General features: G+C 38.0%; 1 protein-coding gene across 7 annotated transcripts in view; it reads left to right on the top strand.

Moving 5' to 3' along the window:
- GRM7 (glutamate metabotropic receptor 7) overlaps window positions 1-17966 on the top strand; it is an 880365-nt gene that overhangs the window by 429115 nt on the left and 433284 nt on the right. For all 7 annotated transcript variants that reach the window (XR_005795667.1, XR_005795668.1, XR_005795670.1 and 4 more), the window contains exon 3: window positions 16524-16665. Coding sequence is in view for 3 of the 7 variants with exons in the window: in XM_040492101.1 (XP_040348035.1) it covers window positions 16524-16665 (142 nt within the window). In the remaining 4 variants the exon portion in view is untranslated. The remainder of the gene's footprint in view (window positions 1-16523; window positions 16666-17966) is intronic.

The following is a 17966-nucleotide window of genomic DNA, read 5'->3' as shown; positions in this document are numbered from 1 at the left end:
TTGTCCAGGGATGCATAGTGGGACATCCTTTCAAAGCTGCTGCTTGGAGACAAGTGACAATTGATTCTGACTGCCGAGGCTGCTAAAGCCACAGGGAAAACCAGTCACTGTAAAAAATCAGCCAATTTCATAGATCTTTTTCAGGGAAAGGAACAGCTTGTCTTCCAAAGGCTTCCTGAATCAGACCAGTTTCTTGATTAACCCACTCACGACCTGCCAAGACACCAGCTGTTGAGAAAAACTTGATGTTCCGTATTGGGATTTTGGTTGTGAGCTAAACTCGGAGCATTCTCAGAAGCCAGCACAGTTTTGAAAAAGAATTAGAAAGAAAATTTGTCTTATTACTATGTATCCCCATGTGAATGAGTAGGATGTTTGTCTTTTGTTTTGATTTCTATATCACCATCAACTAAAAGAGTGCTCAAGTCATGGCAGATGCTTAGTAAATATATTTTTTAATAGAGTGGATGAATGCATGGTTGTAAAATGGCAAAGAAAGCAACTCACAGTGTAACATCACCAGCTGGAAGAGTATTAAATCAGGAATCAAAAAGCTTAGTTGCCAAGCTTCAGCTCTGGTACTAAATGGGTTGGTCACTTCCCGTTTCTCAACCATTTTCTTTTTTAAATTATTATGCAGCTTTACTTTTATTTTTTTCATATAATTTATTGTCAACTTAGCTAACACACAGTGTATACAGTGTATTCTTGGTTTTGAAAGTAGATTCTCGTGATTCATCACTTACGTACAACACCCAGTGTTCATCCCAACAAGTACCTTCCTCAATCCCTAACACCTACTTTCCCCTTTTCTCCCCCTCCTCCCCAATCAACCCTCAATTTGTGCTCTGTATTTAAATGTCTCTTATAGGTTTGCCTCCCTATCTTTTTGAAACTATTTTTCCCCTTCCCTTCCCCTGTGGTCTTCTGTTAAGTTTCTCAAGCTCCACATATGAGTGAAAACATATGTGGAACACATATGTCTTTCTCTGACTGACTTACTTCACTTAGCATAATACCCTCCAGTTCCATCCACGTGGTTGCAAGTGGCAAGATTTCATTCTTTCTTATTGCCAAGAAGTATTCCATTGTATATATAAACCACATCTTCTTTATCCATTCATCAGTGGATGGACTTTGGGCTCTTTCCATGATTTGGCTATTGTTGAAAGAGCTGCTATAAACAATGGGCTACTATGAATCAGCACTCCTGTATCCTTTGGATAAATTCCTAGTAGTGCTATTGCTGTGTTGTAGGGTAGTTCTATTTTTAATTTTTTGAGGAACCTGCACACTGTTTTCCAGAGGGGCTGCACCAGTGTGCATTCCCACCAAAAGTGCAATCGGGCTCCCATTTCTCCACATCCTCGTCAGCATCTATTGTTTTCTGAGTTGTTCATTTTAGCCACTCTGACTGGTGTGAGGGGTATCTCAGTGTGGTTTTGATTTGTATTTCCCTGACGATGAGTGATGTTGAGCATCTTTTCATGTGTCTGTTGGCCATCTGGATGTCTTCTTTGGAACAGTGTCTATTCATGTCTTTTGCCAATTTCTCCACTGGATTATTTGTTTTTCAGGTGTTGAGTTTGGTAAGTTCTTTATAGGTTTTTGGGACTAACTCTTTATCTGATATGTCATTTGTAAATATCTTCTCTAATTCTGTTGGTTGCCTTTTAGTTTTGTTGATTGTTTCCTTAGCAGTGCAGAAGCTTTGTATCTTGATGGGGTCCCAATATTTTATTTTTGCTTTTATTTCTCTTGCCTTCGGAAACATGTTGCATAAGAAGGTGCTGTGGCTGAGGTCAAAGCGGTTGTTGCCTATTTTCTCCTCTAGGGTTTTGATGGTTTTCTGTCTCACATTTAGGTCTTTCATCCATTTTGAGTTTATTTTTGTGTATGGTGTAAGAAAGTGGTCCAGTTTCATTTTTCTGCATGTTGCTGTCTACTTCTCTCAGCACCATTTGCTGAAGACTGTCTTTTTTTCCATTGGATACTCTTTCCTGTTGTGTCAAAGATTAGTTGGCCATACATTGTGGGTCCAATTCTGGGTTCTCTATCCCATTCCTCGATGTGTCTGTTTTTGTGCCAGTACCATACTCTCTTGATGATTATAGCTTTGTAGTAGAGACTAAAGTCCAGGATTGTGATGCCTCCCACTTTGGTTTTCTTTTTCAACATTACTTTGGCTACTTGGGGTCTTTTGTGGTTCCATATAAATTTTAGGATTATTTGTTATGGATTTGAGAAGAATGGTGGTACTTTTGATTGGGACTGAATTGAATGTGTAGATTGTTTTCGGTAGTATTGACATTTTAACAATGTTTGTTCTTCCAGTCCATGAGCATGGAATGTTTTTCCATTTCTTTGTGTCTTCTTCAATTTCTTTCATAAGTTTTCTATAGTTTTCAGCATATAGATATTTTACATCTATGGTTAAGTTTATTATTAGGTGTTTTATGGTTCTCGGTGCATTTGTAAATGGGATAGATTTCTTGATTTCTCTTTCTGTTGCTTCATTATTGGTGTGTAGAAATGCAACCTATTTATGTACATTGATTTTGTATTCTGCAACTTTGCTGAATTCATGAATCAGTTCTACCAGCTTTTTTGTGGAGCCTTTCAGGTTTTCCATGTAGAGTATCATGTCATCAGCTAAAAGTGACAGTTTGACCTCTTCTTTGCCAATTTGGATGCCTTTTATTTCATTTTGTTGTCTGACTGCTGATGCTAGAACTTCCAACACTATGTTTAGCAGCAGTGGTGAGAGTGGACATCTCTCTCACATTCCTGATCTCAGGGGGAAAGCTCTCAGTTTTTCCCCATTGAGGATGATATTAGGTGTGGGCTTTTCATATAGGGCTTTTATGATGTTAAGGTATGTCCCTTCTATCCCAACTTTCTTTAGGTTTTTGTTGTTGTTGTTGTTGTTGTTGTTGTTGTTGTTGTTGTTGTTAAATGCTTTTTCTGTATCTATGGACAGGATCATTATGGTTCTTACCCTTTCTTCTATTAATGGGATGTATCACATTGATTGATTTGTGAATATTGAACCAGTCCTGCAGCCCAGGAATGAATCCCACTTGATCATGGTGAATAATTCTTTTAAGATACTGGTGGATTCTCTTTGCTAGTATATTGTTGAGAATTTTTGCATCCATGTTCATCAGGGATATTGGCCTGTAATTCTCCTCTTTAGTGGTATCTCTGTATGGTTTGGGAATCAAGGTAATGCTAGCTTTGTAAAATGAGTCAGGAAGATTTCCTTCTGTTTCTATTTTTTTGGAATAGCTTGAGAAGGATAGGTATTAACTCTGCTTTAAATGTCTGGTTGAATTCCCCTGGGAAACCATCTGACCCAGGACTCTTATTTTTTGGGAGATGTTTGATAACTTATTCAATTTCTTCCAGGGTCTGTTTCTTCCAGGTTGTCCAGTTTGTCGGCATACAATTTTTCATGGTATTTTCTAATAATTGTTTAAATATCCCTGTTGTTGGTTGTGATCTCTCCTCTTTCATTCATGATTTTTATTTCTTTGGGTTCTCTCTGTTTTCTTTTTGAGAAGTCTGGCTAGGGTTTTCATCAATTTTGTTTATTTTTTTCAAAAACCAGCTGTTAGATTCATTGATTTGTTCTACTGTTGGTTTTTTTTTTTCGATTCTATATTTTTTATTTCTACTCTAATCTTGATTATTTCTCTTCTTCTGATGCATTTAGAGTTTCTTTGTTGTTCCATATATATATATATATATATATATATATATATATATATATATATGAATTGACCAAGAATAAAATCATAAAATGCAAAACCACTGGACTGATATCTGATGGTGCCTTGGAACCGGTGGTTGTGCTGGTCTGGAGGAGGGGCTGTCTGGTTCAGTCAGTGCCAATCTTGCTCTGGTAAATGTGCAGTTACCAGATGCAGAAGGGCATGGTTTGGTGTAGGCAGTCCTGCCTCCCATTGTCCCTTCCCTGAAGCCCCACCTTATTGGTGATAGGGAGAAAAATGGTTACATCCTAGTCTTCCCCACCAGATCAGGTGTCCCAAACCACTTTGTTCAGGCAGTCCTCACAGTGCCATGCAGGTGCAAGTGGGCCAGTTTGTTCCACTGTACAGTCTCTTGTGCCTCCCAGGCGCTTGGCTGGGATTCAAACCTTGATGACTTAAAGGGTCCTGCTCTGTGCACACAGGTTCCAGGATAGTGCCACTCCACCCAGCCAGCCAACAAAGGGCCTCTGGCTGGCAGGTGCCTTCAAAGTCTTTTGTCCTTGGAGGCTATATTTCTTCTTCCCACAGCACTCAAGGGAGAGGATTGCTCTCTCCACTTGAGCCTCTAAGCTGGCTACAGAGCCCAGAGCTGGCTCCCTCCTCCCCAGACATGCGAACAGGGCAGCAGTCCCCAGTCTGGAGAAAGCCCGGCAATCCTAGAATGAGATGGAAATTGGTTCTTTCTCCATTTTTTCCATTCCCCGATCTGTGGTTTTTCTCTTGTGCTACACTTCCATAGCCTGTCTTTCGCTTCCTTTTTTCTCTCTGCAGAAGGGGATCTCTCTCCTCCAAGTCTGTGCTCCCCATTTTATCTCTCCCATTTTTCAGTCATGCACCTATGGCCCACCAAGTTGTCCCTGTGGGCCCCTAGAGATGTTTTTGTCACTATGTAGCCCAGATTCTTGCAATTCTAAGTCTTCTAGCCTCGATACTTGCTATGTTTGAGAGACAAGGAAACTTCAGGTCCCCCTACTTCTCCAGCATGTTGACTCCTCTCTCTACACCATTTTCACCCTCTTTACAACAGGAGGGTTGTGCGAAGTGTTATTTCAGCTCTTAGGTTCTAAGATCAAGTCAGCTAGAATATACATGGTTCTGCTCAAGATTGCTTCAAGCTTCAATGTCTTCCAAAATATGATGCAAATTCTTCTCAGGAAAAAATGACACTACTGAAATTCCTAAACATGTTTAACTGAGACATGCAGTCTGACATTTCTAGGCCAAGAGATGTGATGGAGTAACCTTGTATGAGTATGTGCAACAGTGCATGAGCTCTGCTCTTTCCTCATTGGCAGGGTATAAGCAGAACATTTCTTGCCCAAACCTCTAGTTTCTTGTTACAAAGTCTTCCAAACAAGCCCAGCCCCATCTGTCTAACTACTGCATTTTATTATATTTTGCTGCAGGTAAGCTCATCTCTCCGTGCTCCCCAAAATATTATTTATATTCTGGTATCTGAGCATTTTCTTGGCATGTTAATCTGTCGTTGCTTCCTGCCTTCCTCCTTTCCTTCCTCTCCGTTCTCAATCCAGAAAAGGACAAGGATATGTCAAAGATTAAATAGAAACAAATAGAGAGTTGATGGCTAAGAAAAACAAGAACCCGTAAGTCCTAACTCCCAGGCTTCCAACAAATATGCCTCCATCACCAAAATCCTTGCTCCCCCCTCCTCCAATCCTAGGTACTGTTTCTAATGTCCATGTTACTCCTTACTCTTTTGCTTTGTCTACCTCTCCTACCCAACTGTCTTGTCCACAAATACATGGAGGTGCCAATCAGTCCCTTTTCCCCAGCTTCTCTATGCAGTGGTGATCCCTGGTATCTCTTCTGCTTTTTATGCTTCCTTGAAATTCTTTCACTGTCAGGAATTTTCTACCCCTTCTTTATAGGTGTAAAACTTTTGGATGGCAAGGATAAAATAGGAATATGTTCAATTGCAAATAACATAAAATTGACTGTTGGTAATTTAAATTAAAAGGTGGTTTGTTTTCTCCCATATCAGGAAGTCCATAAGTAAGTGGTTACTGACATTTCTTCTGCTCAGTGGTACATGACTTCAGGAACTCTGGTTCTGTCTTTCTGTTTTCCCCTTTTTAGTGTGTTGGTTTTCATCATTTTTCCTGTGTCCCAGTGATACCAAAAGGACAATAAAAACTCCAGATATAACATCCAGAATGCTGGAGGAAGGGCAAGGTCTCTCCCTCTCTCTCTTTCACCCTCTCACTCCCTCCTGCCCTACAGCCCCCCCCCCCCCAGTTTTAGTTTTCCAGAACTGTCCCCAGAAAATTTATGTCTGTTTGATGACTAACAGGGTCATTCCTACTTGTAAAAGATGCTGGAGATTTGAAAACAGAAATGGCCCCTTTGGTGGTGATCAATGATGGGTTGTTGCTTGGGAATGGAGGGCTCACTTCCCTTAGCACCAGGTATCTATCTGCAAATAAAAAAAAGGGGGTAATGGAGAGTGGGACAATTTTATCCAATATGACCTTTCCAGTTTGATCTCTCTCTTCTCTTCATTATGTATTTTTCCACTGACGCCCTCCACAGATGTGCTATAACCCATCTAAGACTAAAGTTCTTTCATAAAGCCTTTGGTGATTTATCTAACAAGATGTATTATGTCTACCCTTTTTAAAATTTTTTTTGCTTATACAACATTTATCCTACTCTTCTCTCAATTGTGAAGTATATGAGAACAAGAGTGTTGTGTTATCACTTAGCATGAAGAATAAGAAGACAAAAATCCTATATTTCCCTGCCATTAAATTTATGATCTGGGGGTGAGTTACTTAACTTGAGAATGCCTCTGTTTCTTCCTGTCCAAATGAGGATGTTAGCACACCTGCCTTATAGGGCTGTATGACAATGGACTGTGTCAATGACATAAAGCACTTAGAATGGTATCTGACACATAGACAGAACTCAGAAATTGGCAATCCTTCTACTACAGTTAAACCCTCTGGACCTCAGTTTCCCCATTCAGAATGGGGAATTAGATAAGGTTATTTCTCAGGCTCCTGCTTTCATATAATATTTCTTTAACAAATCCTAGAGAGACTTTCATATAAGAGTCTCAATATTTACAAAATTGAATCGGCATATCTAAATAATAGAGCAGATCATCAGTACAACTGTACAATGTATAACCTCTGATAGGATAGAACTACAAACTTTAAAAGGTTTCCTATTGCTTCTGCTTATTATATGAAAAACTATCCATTCTCATTAAGAGAGAAAAGTATTTTTTTTTCTCAACGTTTTTATTTATTTTTGGGACAGAGAGAGACAGAGCATGAACGGGGGAGGGGCAGAGAGAGAGGGAGACACAGAATCGGAAACAGGCTCCAGGCTCTGAGCCATCAGCCCAGAGCCCGACGCGGGGCTCGAACTCACGGACCGTGAGATCGTGACCTGGCTGAAGTCGGATGCTTAACCGACTGCGCCACCCAGGCGCCCCAAGAGAAAAGTATTTTTAATGGAAACAGTGTGTGGTGTAACTCCTGAGGTTCTTCTTGCTGTTACAGGTTGCTAGCTACCATGGGCAGACAGAAAACTGATCAGTTTTTAGCTTCAAATTGAGAAGCTGATTGATTTCTGAGACTCTGAAATTCTTTCTATTACCTCAGTGGCTTGTAACTCCCTCCTCCAGCCACTGCCAGTGGGCTTTCTTAATCAAAACTGACATGTCATGAATGGCGTTATCCTATCTGTGTTATGCCCCTTCTTTTGCAACATTTATGATTATACTGCTCAATTTTTCCTTTATGTTTACTCCCCACAGAAGTGAAAATTAATTTGGCCGTTGCAATGACAACCTGCACCATGAAACTCCATTTAGCTTTCACATGCATGTGTAATGCCCCTCAAAAGTGAGATTCTTAAGGTTTTGATAGGTTGCTCATATACCTTGGTGACCAAATAACAGCAGAAATGCAACAGCAGGCAAGTTGAATCCACTGTGAAGAAGGTCTAAGCTGAAACACAAACCAGAGAGAGAACTTTAGCGTTGAATAGGGCAGCAGTTTAGGATGGAAATATGGATATGTGTCAGAGGAGAATGTAGTGTACTGAGTTATCCACCATTATTGAGAAATAAGCTAACTGATACCAGGACACCTCGAGTGTGTGTGGGCATGTATGTGCTTGTATGTAGACCATTCCATTCCTTGCTGGAATAGAACTAAGGCTTCTTGCATTACTTTCCACAGTGACACATTTCTAGCATAATACACTTTGGACTGAATACTTGAGGTGAAGTCATCTATGTACAATACACATAGATTTTTCAACCTACTACATTCCCTTATGGAGGTGAGGCAAATGAACTGTCTTTTAAAGAGGTACCACTCAAGCCTTCCAAGAGCAGAAGATCAAAACAGCTTGTTTATTTCTCATCCTTTGTTTTCCAATCTTCTTTCTTTTTTAAGATTTTAGTTTTATGAGCATGTTCATTCCCATTAACATGTTAATAGCCAATTTCACTCTTCTGTTGTGTTGTTTGATTTTGCACACCTGTGAGCAGTTCTCTTTGAGAGGGGGCGACCATCTCATTTTTGTAATCACAAAACTCCATGCATGGATTCCTCCAGTGTGCACTGGGTGAGCCCTAAATCCGTGAATGCAGACCGCCCCTCCACTAATCACATCGCCAAATGGAGTTTGCTCTAATTTGCTTAATCACTCAGCTGTAATTGAATCCTGATGGGAAGCTGGGTTTCCATCCAGAATTATTCCCCTTCTCCTGCCGAGAAGGTGGTAAAGTAGCCATTTCTTCTCCCCAGCAGCCCCAGGACAGTTTGCATATGGTTTCATTTCTCCCTACTCCATGATGTTTTCCAGAGTTGGAGGAATTACGGCATGGAGATTGTGGTCCCCATTCTCAGGGACATTTCTCCTGTTGTTCTCTCTCTCTGCATCGTTGTAAACCTTATAACCATGTATAATGATCCATCCCTTCCTTCCTTCTCCGTATCTCACCCTCCTAAGAGCTCTCTACAAAAAGTTTGACTAAAATATGTATGCAAATATGGTACTTCCACCTGAGCTGGGTACAGTCAGTTTGGAGAGCCCAAGTGAATACTTCTGAAAATATGCTCCCATAGCTACCTGCATACGTATCAGTTAGAGCAATGGTCTCCAAGTGTGGTCCTTAGACCAGCAACACAGAATCCCTTGGGAAGTTGTTAGAAATGCAAATTCACAAGCTTTACTAATCCCACTGAGCGAGATTCTCTTGAGGTGGGGCCAGAAATGAGTATTTTATCAAGTCCTCCCAGTGAACTAATACCTAAGGATTATTGTTAGAAATTCAGATTCCTGGGCCTGCTTTACTGCTGACTAAATAAGCATTCATTGGGGGCGCCTGGGTGGCGCAGTCGGTTAAGCGTCCGACTTCAGCCAGGTCACGATCTCGCGGTCCGTGAGTTCGAGCCCCGCGTCGGGCTCTGGGCTGATGGCTCAGAGCCTGGAGCCTGTTTCCGATTCTGTGTCTCCCTCTCTCTCTGCCCCTCCCCCGTTCACGCTCTGTCTCTCTCTGTCCCAAAAATAAATAAACGTTGAAAAAAAAATTAAAAAAAAAAAAAGCATTCATTGGAGGTAAGATCTGGGCTAGGTAGATTACCTAAGTAGATGATAGGTAGGTAGATAGAAGTATACATATATATGCATACACAAATGTAAACTTTTAAAAATTATTCTAGATTTACAGAGGAGTTACAAAGATGGAATTCCCACATACCCTTCTCCAGGTTACCCCAAATGTTAATATCTTAAACAGCCAGTATGCATTTATCAAAACTGAGAAATTAACAATGGAAAAATACTACTTCAATACAGATTTTATTCAGATTCCACTAGTTTTTTACATGAGTGTCCTTCTGTTCCAGGATCCAATCCAGTTTTCAGTTTCTCAGTCTGACTTCTTGACCTTTACAGTTTCAAAGAGCCCACGTCAGGTATTTTGTAGAATGTCCTTCACTTTGGATTTTTATAATATTTTCTCATGATTAGATGAAGGTTATGGATTTAGGGGAAGAATGAAACACAAATGGGGTGCCCTTAACATCACATCCTATCAGAGGGCACATGAAATCCACATGACTTATCAGTAATGATGTTCACTTAGTGATCCAGTTAAAGCAGTGTCTGCCAGGTTTCTCCACTCCTAAGTTACGCTTTCTCCTTTTATATATTCTTTAGAAGCTAGTCACTAAGTACAGCCTTAACTCAAAGGAATAGTGTCAAAGAAGTTATAGGCATGTGTTCAGACCACTAGAGTAATTAGTAAATATTTTGAGGGAAATACTTTTAAGCTGTATAAATGTTCAGTGTCTCCTTATAGTTTCCCACACTAACTTTAGCATCTATCAGTGACTCTGATGTGCAACAATTATTACTATAATGTTCTAATGGTGATATTCCATTTCTCTCATTCCTTCTACATTTATTACTTGGAATTGTTCTGTACAGAAAATTCATTCCTTCTTTCTTATTTACTTATTTAGTCTTTTTTATTTCAGTATTGGTTTGTAAGTGTGTATTGTAGTCTTTGGATAATTATTTAATACAATTGTTCCTTATTTTGTTAATATTGTTTGAGCTTTGATCACTGGGCACATTTTTAGGTCGCTTTTGTGTCCTGTTGACGTAACCCCATATTTTTTTTTTTGCCTTTGTGTATTTCTTAATTCCTGACTACAGCCTCATTTTGTATGTGCCCTGCCCCAGCCTTAGAATCAGCCATCTCTTCAAAGAGTTCTGTTTCTTTTTTCTGAAAGATGATATTTCCAAACCAACACCTGTGTAGTAAGAGGGCTGTTTGCTCTGGTATGTCATTGCTTCGAGGCTTTCTCAGTGGATGGTGCTAGGATACATATGTATGTGTACTAACCCATGTATACAGGCATATCTCTCCCTCTCTAAAACATGAGTTTATGCTGATATTTCTGGCCCTTTCTGGCATCACATGGTTTATTCTAGCCTGCCTTTTCTGCATATGCATAAATTCTTCAACAGTGTAAAACCTATCTGCCATTATCTATAATTAATTTACTGTTTTGTTCAACCCAACTCAAATATGGACAGCAGTTCCAGAATTGCTAACTCATATCCCTGTGAAAACTACACAAATCAGAGTACCATTTTATATTCAGTTCTTTTACTCTCTAGCGTTAGACTTTCCAGTCAAAGTGCAGTTTTTAAAAGTTGTTTATTTAGATCAACTGGTTTTCTACACATCTCCATCAGTAAAATTGCCTCAGATATTAGTAATGCCATTAGATTAATTTGTCACAGTTGCATTCCATTCTAGGATCCCCTGATAAAACCTGATCTTTTAAATTTTGCATTATTGTGGTGTGTTGCTCTTAGGGTTTTGACAAGTGTGTGGAATCATGTGTCTCCTACTACAGTACCATCAGAACATTTCATTACCCCCAAATTCCCTTGTGGGCTCCCTTTGTACTCAACACCTCCTCTCAACCCTTGGCATCCATGGATCTGTTTTCTACCCCTACAGTTTTGCTTTCTCTGGAATGCAATATGAACAGAATTATACAATATGTAGTCTTTTCAGTTTGGCTTCTTTGACTTAGAAAAATGCTTTTAAAATTTATTCATGCTCATCCACGAATCAGCAGTTCCTTTTTGTTACTGAGCAGGATTCAGTTGTATGGATGTACCAGTTTGTTGATCTATTCACCAGTTGACAGATGTCTTAGTTGTTTCTAGTTTTAGTGATTACGAATATAGTTGCTGTAAACATTTGTGTGCACATTTGTGTGAGCACAAGCTTTTAATTCATCTGGATAAATCCCTAGGATTGGAACTGACTGCTGCTTGATAGGTTACCTCTACATTTAACATTTTGTGATGTCAAACTGGTTTCCAAAGTGGCTGTACCATTGTACATTTGTGCCAACAATGAGCAGACATTCCTATGCTTTGCATCTTCTCCAGAATTTGATATTGCTGGATTTTTTGAAAACTGTTTTAATAGGTATTGTAGCATTATATCATTGTGGTTTTAATTAGCATTTCCCTAATGACTGATCTTTTCCTGTGATTATTTACCATCTATTTTGTGTGTGTGTCTATGCAGATTTTATGCCCATTTTGAGTTTTCTTTTTTTATTGCTGAGTTTCAGTACTTTATGTATTGTAGATATAAATCCTTTGTAAGATATATGATTATCTCCCAGTCTCCGACTTGAGCTGTCATTTTCTTAATACTGTCTTTCATAGAACAAAAGTTTTAAGGTTGCATAAAATTTGATTTATCAATTTTGTTCTTTACAGTTTGGGGTTTTACTGTCATACCCGAAAACTCTTTGCAAAACCTAAGGTCATTACAGATTTCCCTTTGTCTCAGTCTGAAAGTTTTTTTAGTTTCATATTTTAGACTTAGGTCTATCATCCATTTGAAGTGAATTTTTAAAGTTTATTTATTTACTTATTTTGAGATAGAAAGTGCACACACCAGTGACCAGGGGAGGGGCAGAGAGAGGGAGGAAGAGAGAAAATCCCAAGAAGACTCTGTGCTGTAAGCACAGAGCCCAACATGGGGCCAGAACTCATGAAACTGTGAGATCATGACCTGAGCCAAAATCAAGAGTTGGATGCTTAATCAACTGAGCCATCCAGGTGCCCCTAAAGTCAATTTTTATATGAAGTATGAAGTATATGTCGAGTAATTATTTCTGTGCATGAATATCTTTTTGTTTCAGCATCATTTGTTTAAAAGAGTACCTTTCTCCACTGATTGCCTTCGCATCTTTGCCAACAATCACTTGACTGTATTTGTATTGATCTGTTTCTGGACCTCTTTTCTGTTCCACTGATCTAAGTGTCTGTTCTTTTTCCAACCCCTCACCATCTTGATTACTGTAGCTTGGGATTGATAGTAAGTCTTGAATTTGGAAAGTTCACCAGTTTTGTTCCTCTTTTTCAGTTGTTTTGACTATTCTAGTTCCTTTGACTTTCTGTATAACTGTTAGAATTAGCTATTGATATATAAAGTGAAACCTTGGATTGAGAGTAACTTGTTCTACAAGTGTTCTGCAAGACAAGCACACATTTCTAATAAATTTTAACTTGATAAATGGGCGATGTCTTGCAATATGAGTAGCATGTGATGCCAAATGTCACATGATCACAACTGAGCCAATGGTTCTTGAAATTCGCTTTGATATACAAGTGCTTTGGACTAAAAGCATGCTTCAAGAATGAATTATGCTCACAAACCAAGGTTTTACTGTATTTTAAAAGGTTGCTGAGATTTTGAATAAAATTGCAATGAATCTATAGATAAAATTGGGGAGAGTTTTTTTTTTCTTTCAGCCATGTTTCATAATTTTCAGAATATAGCTCCTGTACATATTTTTTTCAGATTTATACATAAGCACCACGTTTTTTATTATATTGTTAATGACATTATTTTAGTTTAAAATTATAATTGTTCATTGCTGATCTGTAGATATATGACCTTTGTATTTTGAATTTCTGTCCCACAACTTAGCTTAACTCACCTTTTAGTTCTAGAAGATTCTACCTAGACAGTTATGTCATCTGCAAATAGAGACAATTTTAGTTTTTCATTTGCAAACTGTATGCCTTTTGTTTCTTTTCTTTTTTCCCCACTTATTTCTCTGACAAGGACATCCAGTTCAATGTTGAATAAGAGTGTTAAGAGAAGAAAAAGTTGCCTTGTAATTTCTTACTATTAAGCATGATGCTTGTTGTAGGCCTTTAGTAGATGCCTGTTATTAGTCTTAGGAAGTTCTCATCTGATCCTAGTTTTATCATGAATGTATATTGAATTTTGTTTGGTGCTTTTTCCACATATATGAAGGTGATCATATATGGTTTATCTTATTTAATCTGATCATATATAAATTATAATACTTCATTTTCAAATAATGATTCAGCATTGCAATCCTTGGATGAAATCCACTTGTTTATGATATATTACTATTTTTTATAAATTGCTGGATTTATTTGTTTAGTAGTTTTTTTTAGAAGTTTTGCAGGTATGTTCATGAATGGTATTAGTCTTTTTAAAAATGATATCTTCATCTGGTTTGGGTATTAGGATAATACTGACCTTATGAAATGAGTTATTTCCTCTCCTCTTCTCTTTTCAGTAAAAGAGTGTATAGATCATGTTTTATTTCTTCCTTAACTGTTTGGTAGACTTTACCAATGAAACTATGTGAGGCGGGATCTTTCTTTTTTGGAAGTTTGTGTGTGTGTGTGTATGAATTTGGTATCTCTGATATATTTAGAACTATTCAGATTATATATCCCACATTCAGTTTTGATAGTTTGTGTCTTTCAAGGAAGTCATCCATTTCATTTAATTTGATAAGTGTATTGGCAAAAGTATATTGTTTATAATATCCCCTTACTACCTTTTGCTACCTGTGGGATCAATCAGTAAGGTTAGCCCCTCTTTTATTCCTGATATGAATAATTTTTTACTTATTTCTTTTGGTCAGCTTTGACTGGAGATTTACCAATTTTATGAATGTTCCCAAATAAGCAGATTTTTTTTAATTTTTCTCTTATTTTTTTCTGATTTCAGTTTAATTGATTTTGCTCTTTTATTATGTCTTTCTGCTTTTTTGGGGGGACAGTTATTTAGCCATTTCCCACCTTATTCCTTAAAAAGAGGCTTCAGTTGCTATTTTCAATATTTGCTCTTTTCTCACATAAGCATTTGATGTTTACAAATTTTCTCCTAAATACCACTTTAGTTGAAATCTATACATTTTGATATGTTCCACTTTTATTTTCATTTAGTTTTAAATATTTTAAAATGTCACTTGACATTTCCTCTTTGACCCATGGGTTATTTAGAAGTGTGTTGTTTAATTTCCAAGTGTTATTGATTTCTAGTTTAATTGTTAGTTCTGATAACATTGTATGGTTTCTATGCTTTTAAATTTGTTTTGTTCTTGTTGTTTTTTAATGGACCAGAATATAGTCTAGCTTAACAAATGTTCCACTTACATTTGAAAAGAATGTGTACTGTTCTGTTGTCCTCTCGATTGTTCTATAAATGTCAATTAGGTCAAGTTGGTTGATGGTGTTGTTGAAACTCTACATTTTGAAAACGGACTATCGGTGATCTTGTGCACACTGAAAATTAAGAGCCACTTATAGAGAACTAACACTGATTAGGATGAAAGTGTAATGGAGGTTCAGTTTTGGATGAGGTTTCATATTTGTTATGTTTGTGGGAGCCTAGTATCATCCACTCAGTTGTCCACGCTCAGGATGTAAGCTTAATAATAGATATCTCCCAACCACATTACAAGAGCAAGTTTTTCCTCTTCACCTATAGGTCTTCTGCCCATTGGATGGCCTTTGATGCCTTTCCTACAAATATTCTCTCTACCCCTTTCATCTATACCAGCCTTTCTTTTCTTTTTCTTTTTTTAAAGTTTATTTATTTATTTTTGTGAGATACAGAGACAGCATGAGTGCAGGAGAGACAGGAGAGACAAAGAGAGAGAGGGGGCTCTGTGCACCAGTGTGAGCCCAATGCAGGGGCCAAACTCATGAAACCATGAGATTGTACCTGACCTAAGACCAAGAGTCAGACACTTAACTAACTGAGCCACCCAGGTGCCCCAATTACCAAGCTTTCTTTTTCTTTTTTTTTTTTTTAATTTTTTCAATGTTTGTTTGTTTATGTATTTTGAAAGAGAGAGAGATAGAGCATGACCAGGGGAGGCACAGAGAGAGAGGAAGACACAGAATCTGAAGCAGGTTCCAGGATCTGAGCTGTCAGCACAGAGCCCGAGGTGGGGCTTGAACTCATGAACTGTGAGACCATGACCTGAGCCAAAGTCAGCCGCTTTACTGACTGAGCTACCCAGGCACCCCTATACCAGCCTTTCTTAAAGTGTGTTTTATAAAGTACTATATCCAGGAGCTACTACTAACCAAGAGGTGGGGTCATGAGGAGTACATCAATTGCTTAGTAAACTGCTGCATATTTCCATCTTGAAATTCATGACAATTAATATCATAACAGCTCTGAGAAATCTGAATAAACACATCTATTTTTTAATTTAATACCCTTTCTTTCTAACAAAAAATACATAATACCAACTACCTTATAAAGTTTTTAAGATGGGATAACATATATAAAAACACATATTTGAGGGTTGAGTACATATTATCTGGTCAATAAATGTTTGTTACTGTGATTTATAGTAGTTGGTGTTTTTGATGGTGCTGTTTTATTTTTAGATTTATTCCATTGGCTGACCTTTAAAAGTTGGGATAGATATGAAGGTGAAAGAAAAAAAAAAAAAACATGGGAATGCAAACACCAGGAAAGTCACAAAAATTGACCTGAGCTTTAACTATTTCAGTACATTTTTATTGTAGTTTATTGATTTTAGTTTTCTTGTAGTGTAGCACATTCATTTTAAAGACCTTCCTCCACCCATTTTGTCAACCTAAATCTGTCTCCCCAGGATCAGTATCAATGGTGTTCCTGGGCATTCTTAAGTGCAGTACTAAGAAAATCAGGCTGTGCAATATCATGGAGGATGCATCTATTATGAACAACAGCTCAGGACTTCACATAATACCTGCAGCCATCCTCATTCAGCAGCATCACCAAGGAAGTGCTATGTACTCAGAAATCAAAATTCCCTCCTCCTCAGCTACTTACCCTGGTTCCTTTGGTATCTCTGAGGGAACTTTATTGACACTCTGCTTTCTTTTCTTAAACAGGTGGGCTCTGCATTGCACAGTCTGTGAGAATCCCCCAAGAGCGCAAAGACAGAACCATTGACTTTGATAGAATTATCAAACAGCTCCTGGACACCCCCAACTCCAGGGCCGTCGTGATTTTTGCCAACGATGAGGATATAAAGTAAGGATGACTGGTGTAATTCATTAATATGCATGCTGCAACTTTTGGAGACAGAAGGATCAGGATACTGGCAGAGAAAGGGGAAAAGATAGCACAGAAGCAAATCTATAATTACATAGTGGGGAAGTCTGTACGTGCTCTCTCCCCTACACACGTAGTGGTAGCCAACCACGGAAGCAGCAGTGTGTTCCTGTCATGTCTTCCCCTCTGTTAGCAAAATAAATGTATTCAATTACTTGTAAAAAGAGAAAACCACTGGACCTTTCAGAGGTTCTTTTATTAAAAATATACCCAAATGTAACAGACTTTTATCCGAAGAATGGTTCCTCTTAATGTAAAAGAGAAAACGTCTTATAATTCTGGCTGTATTACTACTGCTTTAGACTCAATATGTTCCAAACCAAGCTTGTCCACCTCCACATCTCCAGTCCACTTCTTCCCCTTCTTATCTTGATTATTCTTGGAGCAAAAAATCTGATTGGAATCATGACTTGTTTTCCTCATTCCTGCATTCTTGGCCAAGCTATGTAGAGCTAACCTTTGTTTCTAGAACATAATGTGTCCGGAATATGTTTCTTTCTTTCTTTTTTTTTTTTTTTTATTATCTTCAATTTGTCTTTTTTTTTTAATATGAACTTTATTGTCAAATTGGTTTCCGTACAACACCCAGTGCTCATCCCAACAGGTGCCCTTCTCAATGCATGGGGGCACTTGTACCCCAGTGTTTATAGCAGCCAATAATAGCCAAATAGCTTTCAACAATAGCCAAATTATGGAAAGAGCCTAAATGTCCATCAAATGATGAATGGATAAAGAAATTGTGGTTTATATACACAATTGAATACTATTTGGCAATGAGAAAGAATGAAATACGGCCTTTTGTAGCAACGTGGATGGAATTGGAGAGTGTTACGCTAAGGAAATAAGTCACACAGAGAAAGACAGATACCACATGTTTTCACTCTTATGTGGATCTGGAATATGTTTCTAAGACACAAATGTGCCTTGATTTCTTCTCTGACCACTACCACCTTGGTCCAGAATATTTATTTATTTAGAATAAATAGTAATTACACTTGCTTAAAAATATTTTAAAAATCTAGGTTTATAAAAAAGTTCCATTCATCCTACCGTCTCCCCCCAGCTAACAGGTTCTCTTTTTCAGCTGCAGTGGCTAGTGACCAGTTTCTTGTATACTCTTCTAGAGATAGTCTATATTTTTATATGACGGTGGCATACTATGTGTACATCTTGTTGTATTCCCTGCTAGCTTTTCCTCACTATTTTATCATGGATGTCTA

This window comes from Herpailurus yagouaroundi, unplaced genomic scaffold, assembly GCF_014898765.1.
Source record: "Herpailurus yagouaroundi ecotype Mexico unplaced genomic scaffold, PumYag 183, whole genome shotgun sequence".
Taxonomy (NCBI): Eukaryota; Metazoa; Chordata; class Mammalia; order Carnivora; family Felidae; genus Herpailurus; species Herpailurus yagouaroundi.
The sequence above is the reverse complement of the archived record's forward strand: the minus strand, read 5'-3'. Positions and strand labels throughout refer to the sequence as shown.